This window comes from Tenrec ecaudatus, chromosome 7 (genome assembly GCF_050624435.1).
Source record: "Tenrec ecaudatus isolate mTenEca1 chromosome 7, mTenEca1.hap1, whole genome shotgun sequence".
NCBI classification, from domain to species: domain Eukaryota; kingdom Metazoa; phylum Chordata; class Mammalia; order Afrosoricida; family Tenrecidae; genus Tenrec; species Tenrec ecaudatus.
Window position 1 is genome coordinate 83,676,172 of NC_134536.1, and position 15,601 is coordinate 83,691,772.

Genomic DNA, 15,601 nt, shown 5'->3' on the forward strand with positions numbered 1-15,601 from the left:
CACAATTTTACTCCTAAAAGGTAACTATGTAAGCATATATTATACTACACATGTTACTTTTTATGTTTACATAGCTATTTTATCTGAATGAGTAGATACCTCTTTACTTTTAATGGATAAATATTTCTTTGTTGCTTCCTAATAAGTAAAGAGAAAAACTTGAAATAGAAACTATTCTTGGCCTTATGAGCAATCATAGACTTTGCAGACTTCATTTGTAGCTGTTCTTCGAATATATAATGCCACTGAGTCATTTGACATTTTGAGACTCTGTAATTTTTAATGCCCTAAAATGGTGCTGCTTAAGCTTTCCCACCCCTCAGAAGTGTTATATAATCCCAGCAGATCTGAGAAGAGAGTTAAAAGAATTATTTTTTTTAAATCATTTTATTGGGGGTTCATACAGTTCTTTTTCTTTTTTTTTAATCATTTAATTGGGGTATCGTACAACTCATCACAATCTATATATACATCCATGTATCAACAACGTTGATACATTTGTTGCCATCATCATTCTCAAAACATTTGCTTTGTACTTGAGCCCTTGGTATTAGCTCCTCATTTTTAAAAAGATCATTTTATTAGGGGCTCATACAACTCCTATCACAATCCATACATCCATCAATTGTGTAAAGCACATTTGTACACTCATTGCCCTCATCATTCTCAAAACATTTGCTCTCCACCCAAGGCCCTGGCATCAGGTCCTCATTTTTTCCCCTCCCTTCCCACTCCCCCCTCCTTCATGAACCCTTGATAATTTATAAAATATTGTTTTGTCATATCTTGCTCAGTCCCACGTCTCCCTTCCCCTACTTTTCTGTTGTATGTCCCCCAGGGAGGAGGTCACAGGTAGATCCTTGAAATCGGTTCCCCTTTTCCAACCCACTCACACTATGCCCTCCAAATGTCACCACTCACATCACTGGTCCTGAGGAGATCATCCACCCTGGTTTCCCTGTGTTTCCAGCTCCCATCTGTACCAGTGTACATCCGCTGGTCTAGTCAGACTTGCAAGATAGGATTTGGATTATGACAGTGGGAGGAGGGGCAGGAAGCATTTAGGAACTAGAGGAAAGTTATATTTTTCATCTTTGCTACATCGCACCCTGACTGTCTTGTCTCCTCCCCAAGACCCTTCTGTAAGGGGATGTCCAGTGGCCTACAAATGGGCTTTGGGTCTCCACTCTGCACTCCCCTGCCCATTCACTATGGTAAGGTTTTTTTTTTGTTCTGATGATGCCTGATACCTGATCCCTTGACACCTTGTGATCGCACAGGCTGGTGTACTTCTTCCACGTGGGCTTTATTACTTCTGAGCCAGATGGCTGCTTGTTTACCTTCAAGCCTTTAAGATCCCAGACACTATATCTTTTGATAGTCGGGCACCATCAACTTTCTCCACCACATTTAGTTGTTTACCCACTTTATCTTCAGCAATTGTGTCGGGAATGTGAGCATCATAGAATGCCAGTTTAATTGATGAAAGTATTCTTGCTTTGAGGGAGTACTTGAGTGGAGGTCCAATGTCCCTCTGCTACCTTAATACTAACCTTACAAATATATGTACATAAATCTATTTCCCCATCCTCATGTACAAATATATTTGCATATGTACATGTCTTCATCTAGACCTCTATAAATGCCCTGTGCCTCCCAGCTCTTTCCTCTATTTCCTTTGACTTCCCTCCTGTCCCACTATCATGCTCAGTCACCATCAGGGTTTCAGCAATTCCTCTTAGTTACATTACCCTTGATCATGCCACACCCTCCTCACCACTGATTTGGATCATTTGTTGTTCCCTTGTCCCTGGGTTTATTCACACCACTTCCTTTACCCCCACCTCCCCGTCTCCCATGTCCCCACGGAACTATCGGTCCCATTGTTTTCTCCTCCAATTGTTCATACAGCCTATCTTATTTAGACAGACCTGTGGAGATAATAACATGCACAAAAACAAGACAGAGTACAACCAAGCCACAATACACAACAAACCAATGACCAAAACAAAACAAGAAAGAAAAGCTTGTAGTTAGTTCAAGGATTGTTTGTTGGCCTTTAGGAGTGTTTTCCAGTTCAGTCTGTTGGGCACCACACCCTGGCCCCAAAGTCTACCTTGAGCACTCCCTGAGGACCTTGCTGCTCTAACCCCTTGCTGTTCTGTTGCACCCCTTTTGCCTCAGTGTGGCGGGATCCGATCAGGTACAATTCCCTTTCGACTGGCTGTTCTAATTGGGAACATCGACTTCCTGGCCTGGTGGGTCAGTATTCTCCACTCTCTCCTCCTCCCCCGTCATCTGCTCCCATGTGCTCCGATCAGATATGCCCCTCTTTAGGAGCTGTAGATTCAATGCTGTCCTTTGAAATAAATTCTTCTGCGGGAAGGGGCAGATGTCCCCTTAGTAATTGGGGTTGGGGCCGGCCCCCCAGACCTCTCCACTGGTTCCCTACTCCACGCTGGCATGTTGCATTCACATCTTGGAGCACTGGATTGAAGTCTGGCCCCTCTTTCCCTGTGGAGACACAGACAGTACCCTCCCCTTGGGTGGGTTAGTGCCCTGTGCCCCCGCTACCCCCTTTAAAAATTTTTTTCCTTTCCCCACCTTCTTTTTGGTTGTCTACCATGTGTATCCCTATCTTTGGTCTGGTCCCTGCCATATTACCTGGTCCTCATCCCAGGAATATTTGTATACCGTAGGTTTTTCGCTATGCCCTATTTGCTCTTTTTTTTTTTTAAGCTTACTTCAACAGCCTTTCAAATCTTTCTATATTTAAGTCAATGCTATCTTGAGGTCCGTTTTTTTTTTGTACTCTAGGTGAGGTTGTTCTATGTGGTGGTCTCTTATTTATGCTTGGTGAGTGTTGTTCTTCTGCCCATTCTGGGTCTGCCAGGATCTTTTGTAGGGCTGGGTTTCTTCTGACGTATTCTCTTACTTCTCCATCTATCTTGATCGATAATTTGGCTGGGTAGAGTATTCTTGGGTTTGCATTGCATTGTTTTAGAGTAGCTAGGTGCCATTTTCCAGGGAGTCGAAGAGTACTGGCTCTCTCTGGGAGACTTGTAGGAGTGCTTCTTAGAACTGCCTACAGCATATTTCACTTTGGAATTAGCCTACCATTTTATCCTCCTGTGGCTTCCCTCTCGGGAGTGACCCAGAAGGGTTGCCTGCTTTGGTGTTGCGGAGGTTGGGCAGAGCTACCATTGGACCCCAGGCACACAGGCAGAAATTCCCCAGTAAGAAGTTGAGCAGCATATCCCCTGGTGGGGATAGCAGGGCTTTTCCCAGCCTCACTAGCTACACAGGGTGGACCTCACCTAGCTGGCTGTGGCACAGGCGTAAATGCCCTAGGCTAAGGGCAGTGATCTGGAGTTTAGCAGTAGAGTGTGAGAGACCAAGAAAGGCAAAGAGGAGGAAAAAAACCAAGCCCAATGAGCCTGTGGGGGCTGGGGGAGAGGGAGATATAGTGAAGGGCTGGAAACAAAGCTACAATGTAGCTGACCCCCGATCTTGCCAGTGGAGCTGCAAGGGTTTCGTCCCTGCTCAGAGGTGGCAGCTGCAAGCTGTGGCTGTGTTGAGAAAAGACCCTGCACAGCCCTCCAGGATGGAGGGGGGGACAGAGAGGAGACACAAGGGTCTAGTCCCTACCCCAAGGCGGGTGGTGGCAAACTGTGGCTGTGTTGAGACCAAGCCGCCCTACAGGCTCCAAATGGTCCTGGCTCTGGCAGAGACAGTGGTGGGGTTAAGGTCAAGCCCCACCTGGCCTCCACTGAAGTCAGCCAAAAAACCCAGCCCCTCAAAACCCCGTGGGTCTGTGTCTATTTATCTTCATGATGTTCCTCCTGAGTTCCAGCAGTGTTGAATTTCCCTCTAAGCAACTCTCCTGGGCTGAATTCTGCAGAGTCCCTCTGGTATGTGTTACTCCGTCACCATCTTGCCAGAAGTCGGCTCCTACAATTCTTATCACTATCCATACATATATCCATTGTGTCACGCGCGTATGTATATTTGTTGCCATCATCATTCTCAAAACATTTGCCTTCTACTTGAGCCCTTAATATCGGCTGCTCATTTGACCCCCCACCCACCCACTCCCCCCACCTCCTGAACCCTTCATAATTCATAATTATTATTTTATCATGTTACACTGTCTGAGGTCTTTCCCCGCCCTTTTCTCTGCTGTCCATTCCCCCAGGGAGGAGGCTATACGTAGATTCTTGTAATCAGTTCCCCCTTTCTACCCCACATTCCCTCCACCCTCCAGACATTGTCACTCTCACCACTGGTCCTAAAGGAGTCATCTGTCCTGGATTCCCTGTGTTTCCAGTTGCTGTCTGCACCAGTGTACATCCTCTGGTCTAGCCAGATTTGTAAGGTAGAATTGGGATCATGATAGTGGGGGAGAGGAAGTATTTAAGAACTAGAGGAAAGTTGTATGTTTCATCGTTGCTACCCTGCACCCTGACTGGCTCATCTCCTCCCCACAACCATGTAATGTGCATTGTGTTTTAAAATGTTCATTTAGGAAATAGATTGTGGTGATGTTAGCACAACCTGAATACAGTTAGTACCCCTGAATTGTACACTCAAGAATGGCTTTTATATATTTTTTATATTAATAAAAGTAAGAAGTGTTTACTATGATTAAAATTATTTACAGCTAAATAAGACCCAGGACTTCTTAGGCACCCACTTGGCTACTTATCCCAATCTATCTGGATACTGGCAAGGTTTCATAATCCAACTTGAAAAGCACCTCAAAGGTGAAGCCATAACCTTCTAGCATGTATGCTCATAAAGAATGTATGCTCATAAAGAATGTATGCTCATAAAGAGTTTATGGAAATGTGGCTGTTGGATCTCTGGGCACATGAAATCTGTTGTTTCGGAACTCTTAACAATATGGCAGAGCAGTGAAACTGAGAAAGCATCCCACAGTGCCCAGAAGTGCTGCAAGCTGTAGCAGACACCCTTTTCCATGCACGCGTGATGTTACAAGAAGGTAAAGAAACTCATCAGAGCAAAGGTGGAGTGAAGTGACCTCTGAGTACGGAGCAAGCATGGAAGCCAAGGGCTCTGCTGGGAGCCTCTGTACCAAGCCGATTCCAAGAAGGAGTGCCGGGTTCTAATGACTTCTGTGTAGCTGGAAACAGGTCCCATGTTTTGTTCAAGGTGCGACAACAGAGCTGAGACTTCCGCTTGAAACCAGGGCCTTTGGAAAGGAGACAGCTAAAAGGTGGACTTGGAATAAGAATCTACTATCTGACTCGGCAAACTGAAATCCTCCCCTGGAGTCAGCCTTCCTGCTGCTGTAGGTTTCAACTTGCCCTTTAGCCTGCTAGGAAAACCTGGATCTGGGCAACTTACAAGGGCTCAAAAATAAAGACATTTTGAAGCAAAACCTGAACATCATTTTTCTCCTTTGAAGGCCTTTTTAAAAGATCTGCTTTGGGTGCCAAGAAAATGATTACAGAAGGCAAATCCAAGACTCCTGAAGGAAGGGTTGGCGTGGGGGAAGTAAAAATATATGTGATAAACTAGAAAGTAACACTGACTATAAGAAACAGGAAGAAGCCTTGGTGTTGCACTGGTTAAGTTGCTTGGCAGCTACCCAAAAGGTCAGTGATTTACATTCACCAGCCAGTCCGCATGAGAAGGATGTGACAGTTTGCTTGTAAAGCCAGCCCTGGGAACCCTACGGGCAGCTCTACGTTGTCCTATTAGAGTCGGCTTTTTGGCAGTGGGTTGTTGGGATATACAAAATAATATGTAATTTTTCATAGAAGGAGCCTTCGTGCCATGGGTTATTCTTTAGGCTGCTGACCACAAGGTCAGAGCGGTGCCGTCAGGAGACATGATGGTGGTAGAGATGGAAACATCAAAGTGAGAATCTAGTGGTGCTTCTACAAGAGCTAGGGTAAGATCAATTACTTCAGGCTGTTGTCCATTGAATGGTTCTTATAGTGACTTCTACTTCATAGAAGTTAAACTGGTAATGTTTTACTTAATCCTTTTTATTTCCAGAAATGTTTCAATTTGTTATTAGAGAATTAAATATTTTGTAACCTGTTGTCCATGTTCTTTTTTTTTTAACAGCTTGTTGCTGGTCGCAGGGGGGACAGTTCTAAAAATCTGCGATTTTGGTACTGCCTGTGACATTCAGACACACATGACCAATAATAAGGGGAGTGCTGCCTGGATGGCACCCGAAGTTTTTGAAGGTAAATGACACGAGCATGATGTGATTGATAATTACCGCATACCTGTGGTTTTCTCTCTCTCTGTAGTCCATAATTCAAGGAGGAGTCAAAAAATTCTGGAACATAGAGTAGCTACACAGAAGAGAAAATGCATCCGGGGGCAGTTTAGCACTGACGAAATACACAACACCCCAGTTCTTTAATCCTTCCTCCCTACACTATTATGATCTCAATTTAATTTCGGAGTTCCCGCTAGACTGGTGTACAGACAGTGGCACAGGCGAGAGATTTCACTGTACAGAATTCAGAAAAGACAAACCCCCTCAGGAACAGTACTGGGAGCAACAATTCCAGGAGGATGTAGGGAAGGGGCATGGATAGCAATGATGGTAGAATAATCCCTCTCAGGGGAAGAATACCAGCCTAGTAGGTGAAGGGATAGAATGGTCGATGTACGATAGGCAGAAATAATAATAACAGTACATAATAAGGGTCCGCGGGGGTGGCAGAGTCAGGGAGGGAGGGGCTAAAAAGAGGAGCTGATGTCAAAGGGCTCAAGAAGAAAGATAATGTTTAGACATTTTTGATGCCAATAGTGCTCCATATCCAATTGAGATAACGAATGTATAGCTTGTTATATATTAGAACCCCAATAAGGTGCTTTTTTAAAAAAGTTCTAAAATATGTTTGTTTTTGCTGTTAGTTGCCCTCAAATTGATTTTGACTTGTGCAGTAAAGCTGCGCTGTAGGGTTTTTAAGACTGTGACCTTTGGAGAACAAATCGCCAGGCCTTTATTCAGAGGCACCGCTGGTTGGGTTCAAGTTACCAACATGTTGGCCAATTATTGAGCATTCACCCATTTGCACTACCCTAAGGAAAAGCTTAAGGCAAGATTTAAGCTGTCATGTGCCTTCCATAAAAGTTCATGTTTGTACTTTTGTATCATTTCCTAGAAATAGAAAATGAACAGTACTGAAGTTTAAATTAGCATACCTGAGGAGAGAGTACAGACATTTCCTTAGAAATGTGATACTCAGAACTAAAAATATTAGGCAAGCTTATGTTTACCTTTTTGTTGTGCCGGCCTAGATTTTAATTAAATGATATTGTGGTGATGTTAAAGCCTATTTTGGTGCATTTTTACTTGCACCTTGATCTGTCTATTTAAAACTTGAGTCTCGTCTTTTTATTTCTCCTTGGAAGACAACTTCTCTTTCACTGCAGCTTATAGATGAATAAGGACCCCGAGTGTTGCAGTACTTTCACGCGCATCTTTGTCTTTCCAAGCCTTTCATTAGGAGCTTATCCAGACTTCTCCCCATCCCGTGGTTCAGTTGTATAGAGCAAGCAGTGTGGTACAACTGCTACCACAATCAGCTTCCAAATAGCTTCTTCCAGCACACAGCTGTGGTGATCTTGAGGTGTCAGTGGGATGATCAGGTATCAGGCATCAAAGACCCCGAACAAAAAATCATATCAATTTGAACAAGGGGGTGCGTAGAGTGGAGACCCAAAACCCATCTGTAGGCAATCGTACGTCCCCTTACAGAAGGGTCTCAAAGAAGAGATGACCCAATCAGGGTGCAGTATTAGCACCGATGAAACGTCTAACTTTTCCTCTAGTTCTTTAATGCCCCCGCCAACTAGCTAGATCCCAATTCCATCTTACAAATCCGGCTAGACTAGAGCATGTGTATGAGTACAGATAAGAGCCAGAAACAGGGAATCCAGGAAAGATAAACCCCTTAGGACCAATAATGAGAGTAGTGATACCAGGAAGGTAAGCAGAAGATAGGGGGACAAAGGAGGAACCAATCACAATGATCTACATATAACCCCCTCCGAGGGGGGACAGGCAACAGAAAAGTGGGTGAAGTGAGACATCGGTCACTGTAAGACATGAAAAAAATAATAATTTATAAATTATCAAGGGTTCATGAGGCAAGGGAGGCAACAAAAAAATGAGCTGATCCCAGCGGCTCAAGTAGAAAGGAAATGCTTTGAGAGTGATGATGGCAACATACGTACAAATGTGCTTGACACAATGGCTGGTTGTATGGATTGTGATGAGTTATACGAGCCCCTGATAAAATGATTTTATATATATATTCTTCCTTTTAATGTCAGCTCCCCCTTATCACACCACCACCCTCCCCGACATATCCCCAAAGAATCCTTATTGACCTTATTCCAGTTGTTGTCTCTGTAAACTCACCTATCCTGGGTTTCATATACTAAAAAACAGACAAACACCTAATAGAGTCAAGAAGGTTACCCACAATGTCAAAATACAACACATAACAGATAAATGCCACAGATAAAAACACACAGGCACGGAAAATATTTTTTTAAAAGATCAAATGTATCAGAAAGGAGATCAAGTGACAAGGTCTTAAAAGTTTACTGTCTTCGACTCTTCTGTATATTTCCCAAGTGCTTATGGAAGAGTCTGTACATTTGATACTAGGTTTCTGTATAAAAATGTCAAATTATATTTTAAATGAAAGACATTGAACTGAAAAGATTTTAATTTATGTGCTAGGCTAGTATGGCTCATTTGTCTTTAGTAATTAGATTCAGGTTATAGTATAGCTAATTTATTTTTGATGAATTTAAAGAATATTTTTTTCTCAGCTACCCCAGAAAAAGAAATTGTATTATGGAGCTAACTATTTGATTGGACACGATTTCCTTAAAATCCTACTAAAAGGTTGGACAAACTAGTGTTAATTTATTCAAAACTAAGTAATACCTCCTACCTTCATATGATAATACAGAGTACATTTTAGTGTGTTCATTATTTAGATGTTTTCATGTATAATTTATTTTTATTCAGAAATCTAGTATGAAATTTTTGGGCCACAGTTTCAGAACTTAAGTGAGATATGAAAGGGTAAGACAGTGGTCAAGTTATTCATTTTTGAAAGGTTTCTCTGGGTGGTACCCATCAACACAACCCACCCCCACTGCTCTTGAGTCTACCTGTCAGCACCCAAGAAGGACAGAGGCGCACTTGCCACTGTGTTTCCAAGTCTGTGAATGTTTATGGAAGCAGACAGCCATGTTTTTTCTCACACTGAAGCTGGTGGCTTCAAACTACCAACCTACAATCACATGTCACCAGGATGCTTGATGACACGTATAGACCAAATGATATTCTTTAACCTCATTGTGCTACTACTTTACCGTGCACTGCATGTGTGCTTATCACTATTTTAAAAAAAAAAGTCCGTTCATTCATGTAATGGGTTTTTGTTGTTTCTTGTAATGCACCCATCAACTTTGAGCTCCTAAAAATTTTGCTGCTTTAGTTTGCTTATATAAATTCATCTATGTTTTTCATTGTTACAACTCATTTTTTAATTATGAATATTATCTCACCAGCTATTAGGGGAGGGAAATCTTAACTCTAAATTAGAAATTTCCTCTTCAGTGATTAATTAGAATAATGCAATGGCTGCATCAGGAAAAATGAAAGAAGAAAGTTTTAGATTTAAAAGACCAAAAAAAGTACAAGTGTTTTATGCTCTGCCCCAGAGGAAGGATCAGTCTAAAATAATAGAAGGCCTGTGTAGTTGATGAGAAACTAGAAGATAAGTGACTTCCTAAAGTGATATTTTGGGGAGGGGGTGCATTATCACTATTTAATGTTAGAAAATGCACATGAAATGTACTTAAGAAAGAGTAATTTCTCCACTCTTCTCAGAGAAGCTTTTTCTACCTCAAAAATGCCTATTTTGAGAATTTATGAAAAGTTGTTTCTATGAGGTATTTGAGGGGGAAAGTCTTAAAATTATACTTCCTTTTGTTTCTTTTTGTTGTTGTTGTTGTTTTTCCTAGGTAGCAATTACAGTGAAAAATGTGACGTCTTCAGCTGGGGCATTATCCTCTGGGAAGTAATAACACGTCGGAAACCCTTTGATGAAATTGGTGGCCCTGCTTTCCGTATCATGTGGGCTGTTCACAATGGTTAGTGGGGAAAAAAAAACACATTCTTTATTGTATGATTTTTTTTTCCTAATTGAAAAATTGCTCTTGCTCCCTCCCACCAAGGAAAGTCATTCATTCCTATGTTCAAATGGACAGTTTTTGGGTAACCAGAATATTTCCAGTTGACCTGTCTTTTCCTTTCCTCCACCCGGGGAGCCTTGATCATTTAGGGGGTTATGTATTGGATTCCTAACCACAAGGTCAGCAGTTCGAAATCACTAACTGATCTGCAAAGGAAAGATGAAACTTTCTACTCCTGTAAAGATTTATAGTTTCGGAACCTACAGGGGCAGTTCTGCTGTGGGATTGACTCAGTGGCAGTCAGTTTGGTTTTCTGAAACAGGCAAGGGTAATAAGTATGAGCCTGGCCTCTGCTGCGCTCAGCAGTGTGTAAGCCAGTGCCAACTGAGTAGGGGTAGGCTGGTCCTGCCCGAGGAGTGGGGAAGCCGCAGACAAGATTGTGTGGAAAACATGAAAGTATTATCTTGCACATTGTGGAAGATAATTTGTATATTACGGCATTTCGATCTTGAGATTTAAGGAAGCAAGGCTCTCCCCAGGAGAGAAAACCAAGAATAATAATACAAATTTTCACACACCACTCATAAAGCCATCAAACAATATTCTTTGGGTATCCTGTTGTTGTTTTTTTTATCATCTTCTCACTCATCCTTATGCTTGCCTAATTTTACAATCTTGGAAGCTGAAATGTGGAACGGCTCAGTGACTTTCCTAAGGTTATAAAGTTGGTACCTTTTAGAGCCGTGATTCAGTTTTTATATCTTTCTGACTCTAATGCTTATACACCGACATTTATGGAATATCTTATCTGATATTTTCCACCTAGGACAGTGGCTGACTATTTACTATCAGACGATGTTGTACATTAACAACATCTGGTAGTCACAGCTGCCAAAGTGGTAGACAAAACTAACACTGGTTGTGATGGTTAAGGTTCTATGTCTGGGCTGTGATTCTTAGTGATTTGGCAGTTATGCATGATGTGATTTGGCAGCTGTGTAATGATAGAGTCATCTATTTTCATAATGATGAGTCCCCATTTTCAAATAATGTCGATTTGAACCTAAACATTTTGATAAGAGAGGGGAGTGGGTGTGTTTTAAGTGAAATTGATGTATGAATGCCATGAACTTGCATCCTTACTGATCTGTTTTAGACTTAGTGATGACGAACCTAACTACATAGGCTCTTGGAGTGTTCCTTCCTCCTACTTACTCGAGTTATTTCACATTTGCTTTGGAAAAATAAACGTTAAAAAAAAAGAAAAATAAGCTTTCTGCTTAAGTTAACTTAACCTTCCTTACCTTTTCTGTTACTTAATTTCTGTCATTTGATTATAATCATTCTGATTAATGGTATTTTTAAATACTGTTCCACAAATGAGAAAAACAAATGTTTACTTAACTACTTACCATATACATGTGTATAAACTGAGTTTTTCAGCACATTTTTAATACAATATTTGTGGTAAAATGATGTGCCTCGGCTGATCTTCTGGTCAGCTATAGACTCTGGAAGCAGCATTTACCGAAGACTGTTAGGATTTTTACCAATGTTTTGTACTACCTTTACTGTCACTCGACGGGATGCTAGAGTACTGCCCTGGGCAGATGGCTTTCTTTTTCCCGTCTGTTAGTTGTCAGTCAGTGATTCAATATTGGTGACATAAAGGATAAAAGAACTAATTTATGTGAGTCAATGACAAAAATCTCATGAAATTTATTTGAGACTATAGATAGAACTTTATCCATAATATAGCAGTGTTGGTAAATGTGGAATAAAATATTATTTTCAGTTTATGAAATGATTGACTCATAGAGCCAAAAGATGTGTCTCCCACAAAGGGTCATTTGGAGGTCAGAGTTGAACACCTGTTAGATATGTGCAGGTAAGTCAGAAAGTATTGCTCCTAGGGTTCCAGACCGTACACACGTGCCTTTATTCCAAGCAGACTGCGTGTAGACCTGTCTCTGAAACCCGAGAATGGCTACACTCAAGTTTTCTCAGTAATACCCTTATGTTAGTCTCTTTAGGGCCTTAAAAAAAATAAGGTGCTATGGAGAAAAAAATGGTTTTGAAGTGAGGTTTAGTATCACATTTTAATCAAAATTCAAGTGGACATCTTCCCACATCATTGAAGTTATGCAGCCAGTTGATGGGGGCGCTGCCCACATAAAGCATTTGTTTCTAGATGGATCGAGTATTTTATGGAATATCATGAGGACTTCACAGATAAGCCGAGAAGGAAGACAGTCAGCCTCAACAAATGAAGAAAACTGACCAAACTCCAGAAACTGGTGCAAGAATGCCATAAGATTACCACGGATGTAATGGCTACTTAAGTTGGGATTTCACAGGGTTCAGCAGTTTCAGCACTAAGCAAACATCTTGACCTCGGCAAGCTTTCAGTTGTGTTGTGTGAGAACCAGTGAATGTGAATTGCTGATCGTTCCATTATCCTTTCAAGCGAGGTTGAAGTTAATGAAGATGATTTTATGGAACAGATTGTAACTGGGGACAAGCTTTGAAACTAGCAGTTTGATGTAGAGAATAAGGTCCAGTGAAAAGAGTGGCTTCTGGAGGGATCTGAGGAGCTGGTTAAATTCAAGGTAGAGAGAGTTCAGCTTAGAAGGCGATGGTAACTGCTTTTCTGGAATGCCACAAAGATTTTCTTGAAAGACACAGGGTGATCACAGGGGCTGATTAGGAAGACATTTAAAGAAAATTGAGAAGTGCGTTGGGAAAAAGACAAGGAAGTCGCACTCAGAAATGTGTTTTCATCACAGCAATGCACCTGCGTATTTGAGGGCAACAAAGGCCGCCTTAAGAGAAGTTTGTTGGGAGCCTGACCCCACCCGCCCCACAGTGCTGATACTCACCCCTTTCGGCTTCCTTTGTTCCCAGACTCCCAAGAATAGCTCGTAGGCACAGGATGGAGCCACTCAAGGATGCCAAAGTTGTGTGTGGAATATGATTCACATTGACGAACACAGTTCTTCGGGGAAGGGTTAAGAGAGATGGAAACACGTTCTTCAGACTTGTACAGACTTAGATGGCGGATAAGTTAACAGTAACTTCACATTTTGATGTTTTTGCTTAATAAAGGTTTCTGTGATTTTGCAGCAATACTTTTTGACTTACCCACGTAAAGATGAATTATTCAAATACAATTTGAAATTTTTACAATGAATCTGAAAGCATATTTCAGGTAAGGTTTCCCCAAGCATTCATTTTGTTTTTCACAATAAGACATTCTGAGTTCTTTCTGGACGTTAAAAGAACACAGGAAATAGTCTAAGTTTCAATCTTACACTTTCTAGAAACTAACTTTTAAAAACGTTTATTTTCCTCTGTATGAAACTATACATAGATAATTATAATAGCCCAAAGATTTTTAAATTACACCAAATTTTTATTACTCTAAAATGTAGATCTTAAAGGATAAGATCTATAAAATAAATTCTGTTTTATACTTTCATAGAAAATGTGTACCGTTCCTTGAGTAAAAACATTCTTCTCTAATTTTCCATTGTAGGTACTAGACCACCACTGATCAAAAATTTACCTAAACCCATTGAGAGCCTGATGACTCGTTGTTGGTCTAAAGACCCTTCTCAACGCCCTTCCATGGAGGAAATTGTGAAAATAATGACTCACTTGATGCGGGTATAACCCTTTTGAGGGGCTCTGGGTTTAGTGCAACTGGAGATGAATTGATGTTGATGAGGTTTTAAAATATTGGTCATTATTATCATTGTTTCTCCTATCCTTTCCCAGTCAGAGTGGATAAGCTTTGCTCATAATCAGAGAAGAAATTGTTGTTTTCAAAAACAGGAAAATAATTATTTATAATAGAAAAATGGCTAGACTAGGATTCTGTCCTTATTTTTCACTCCAAATATTATTGGACCAATATGCGTGTTGGGTTCTTCATTTACAGCATGAGAGAAGCCGAATTAGATGATCTCTAGAGCCTTTACAGGATTTATGTGTCTTGTAATTTTGAGATATTAGTTTATGTAACTTTTGTATTTTCTGTAGTACAAACCTTCATCAAGCATTCAGTCATTTCTACAGAGCAGCAGAGAGGTTGTATTTCTAGACACATTAGAATAGGTGATTTTATGTTGTTTGGAAATATAGTCAACCCTTATGATTTGTGGGTTCTGTATATGTGAATTCATCTATTTACTAAAATTTACCTATAATTCCAAAATTGACTCTTCAAGGTATGCTTGAAGGAGAAACAGTGGGGTCTTTTCACAAATTCCAAGAGGTGGAACAAGATGATGCTCTGTCTCTTGTTTCAGCGCTCACACTGTCAACACATCTCCTTTCACAGTCACGTAGGCCACCTTTTATCACCATTGTCCCTTAAATGACCCCAACTATGTTGTTGAAGTGCTGGCTTTGTATTCCTTTCTGCAAGGAAGACTATATTTGGCCTTAGGGAGAAAGGTGTATGTTAGAGAAGCAGCCTTCTGGTATTCAGTTAATGATAATGACTCATTAATATATAGTAAACAGGATACCACGGGACAAAACCACCGTCAAAGGTCTGTGTAAGTTGGCTGATGACGATGTCAGGAGCAGCCGCTGGCATTATTCCCCAGCAGAGCAGTGCTTTCTTTATTCATTGTGTTTTTCAGTGCGTGTTTCAATTTGCTTTTAAAATATTAAAAACTTTATTCTAGGATTTGTGGCACTTTTAAAAATTAGGTGAAGCCTTTTGAAATAATTGCCATAACTTCCTTGTCTGGTAATTTATGATTATTTGAAATATTTTAGGCCTCTAGAGTTTGGGATACTAACAAAATCAGTTACGTGGTCCCTTGACTTTAAGAAGTTCACATATTTATGAAAGTGCCTGAATTTCAGCATAATTTTTTTAGGTTAAGCATCTTCCCTTTCCCTTAAATATAGACTGGTGAAGAATTAGCTTTCATATCTTAAGATACACTGTTATTATCATTTCCCAATTGGCCAGAGATTTTGATTCTCTGTTAGAAATAGCATAGGTAATTTTTGTGTGCCAGCTATACATAGAACCCTGGGCCCTGTAGAGTGGCTAAGGATGCAGGTCATCTATCTCGTCAGGTCATGCAAAACCTTGTGATATATAAATTAATTTATAATCTATCCTCATATCGATTATAAAAAACGTACGCATACTTTGAAAGTTCTCATAGTTATTTGGTAACCAGCCTCAGTTCTCAAACAAATCTTCAGCATGACAACCTTCAGGCTATGCCATGCTATGACAACATAAATGTGTTTCATGTAATTATGAGGAGTACTACATTTGCTTAATTCCATGTTTCTCTAGAAAAATATTTGCTATTTTCTTCAAGATCATCTAGGCTCCATGTAAACTAAATGTTTAGGTAGG

The 15,601-nt window shown here is 40.7% G+C and overlaps 1 protein-coding gene across 2 annotated transcripts in view; it reads left to right on the forward strand.

Moving 5' to 3' along the window:
• Positions 1–15,601, forward strand: part of MAP3K7 (mitogen-activated protein kinase kinase kinase 7) — an 82,819-nt gene that overhangs the window by 27,951 nt on the left and 39,267 nt on the right. For both annotated transcript variants that reach the window (XM_075554762.1, XM_075554763.1), the window contains exons 6-8: positions 6,097–6,221; positions 10,042–10,170; positions 13,748–13,878. In XM_075554762.1, the coding sequence (XP_075410877.1) occupies positions 6,097–6,221; positions 10,042–10,170; positions 13,748–13,878 (385 nt within the window). The remainder of the gene's footprint in view (positions 1–6,096; positions 6,222–10,041; positions 10,171–13,747; positions 13,879–15,601) is intronic.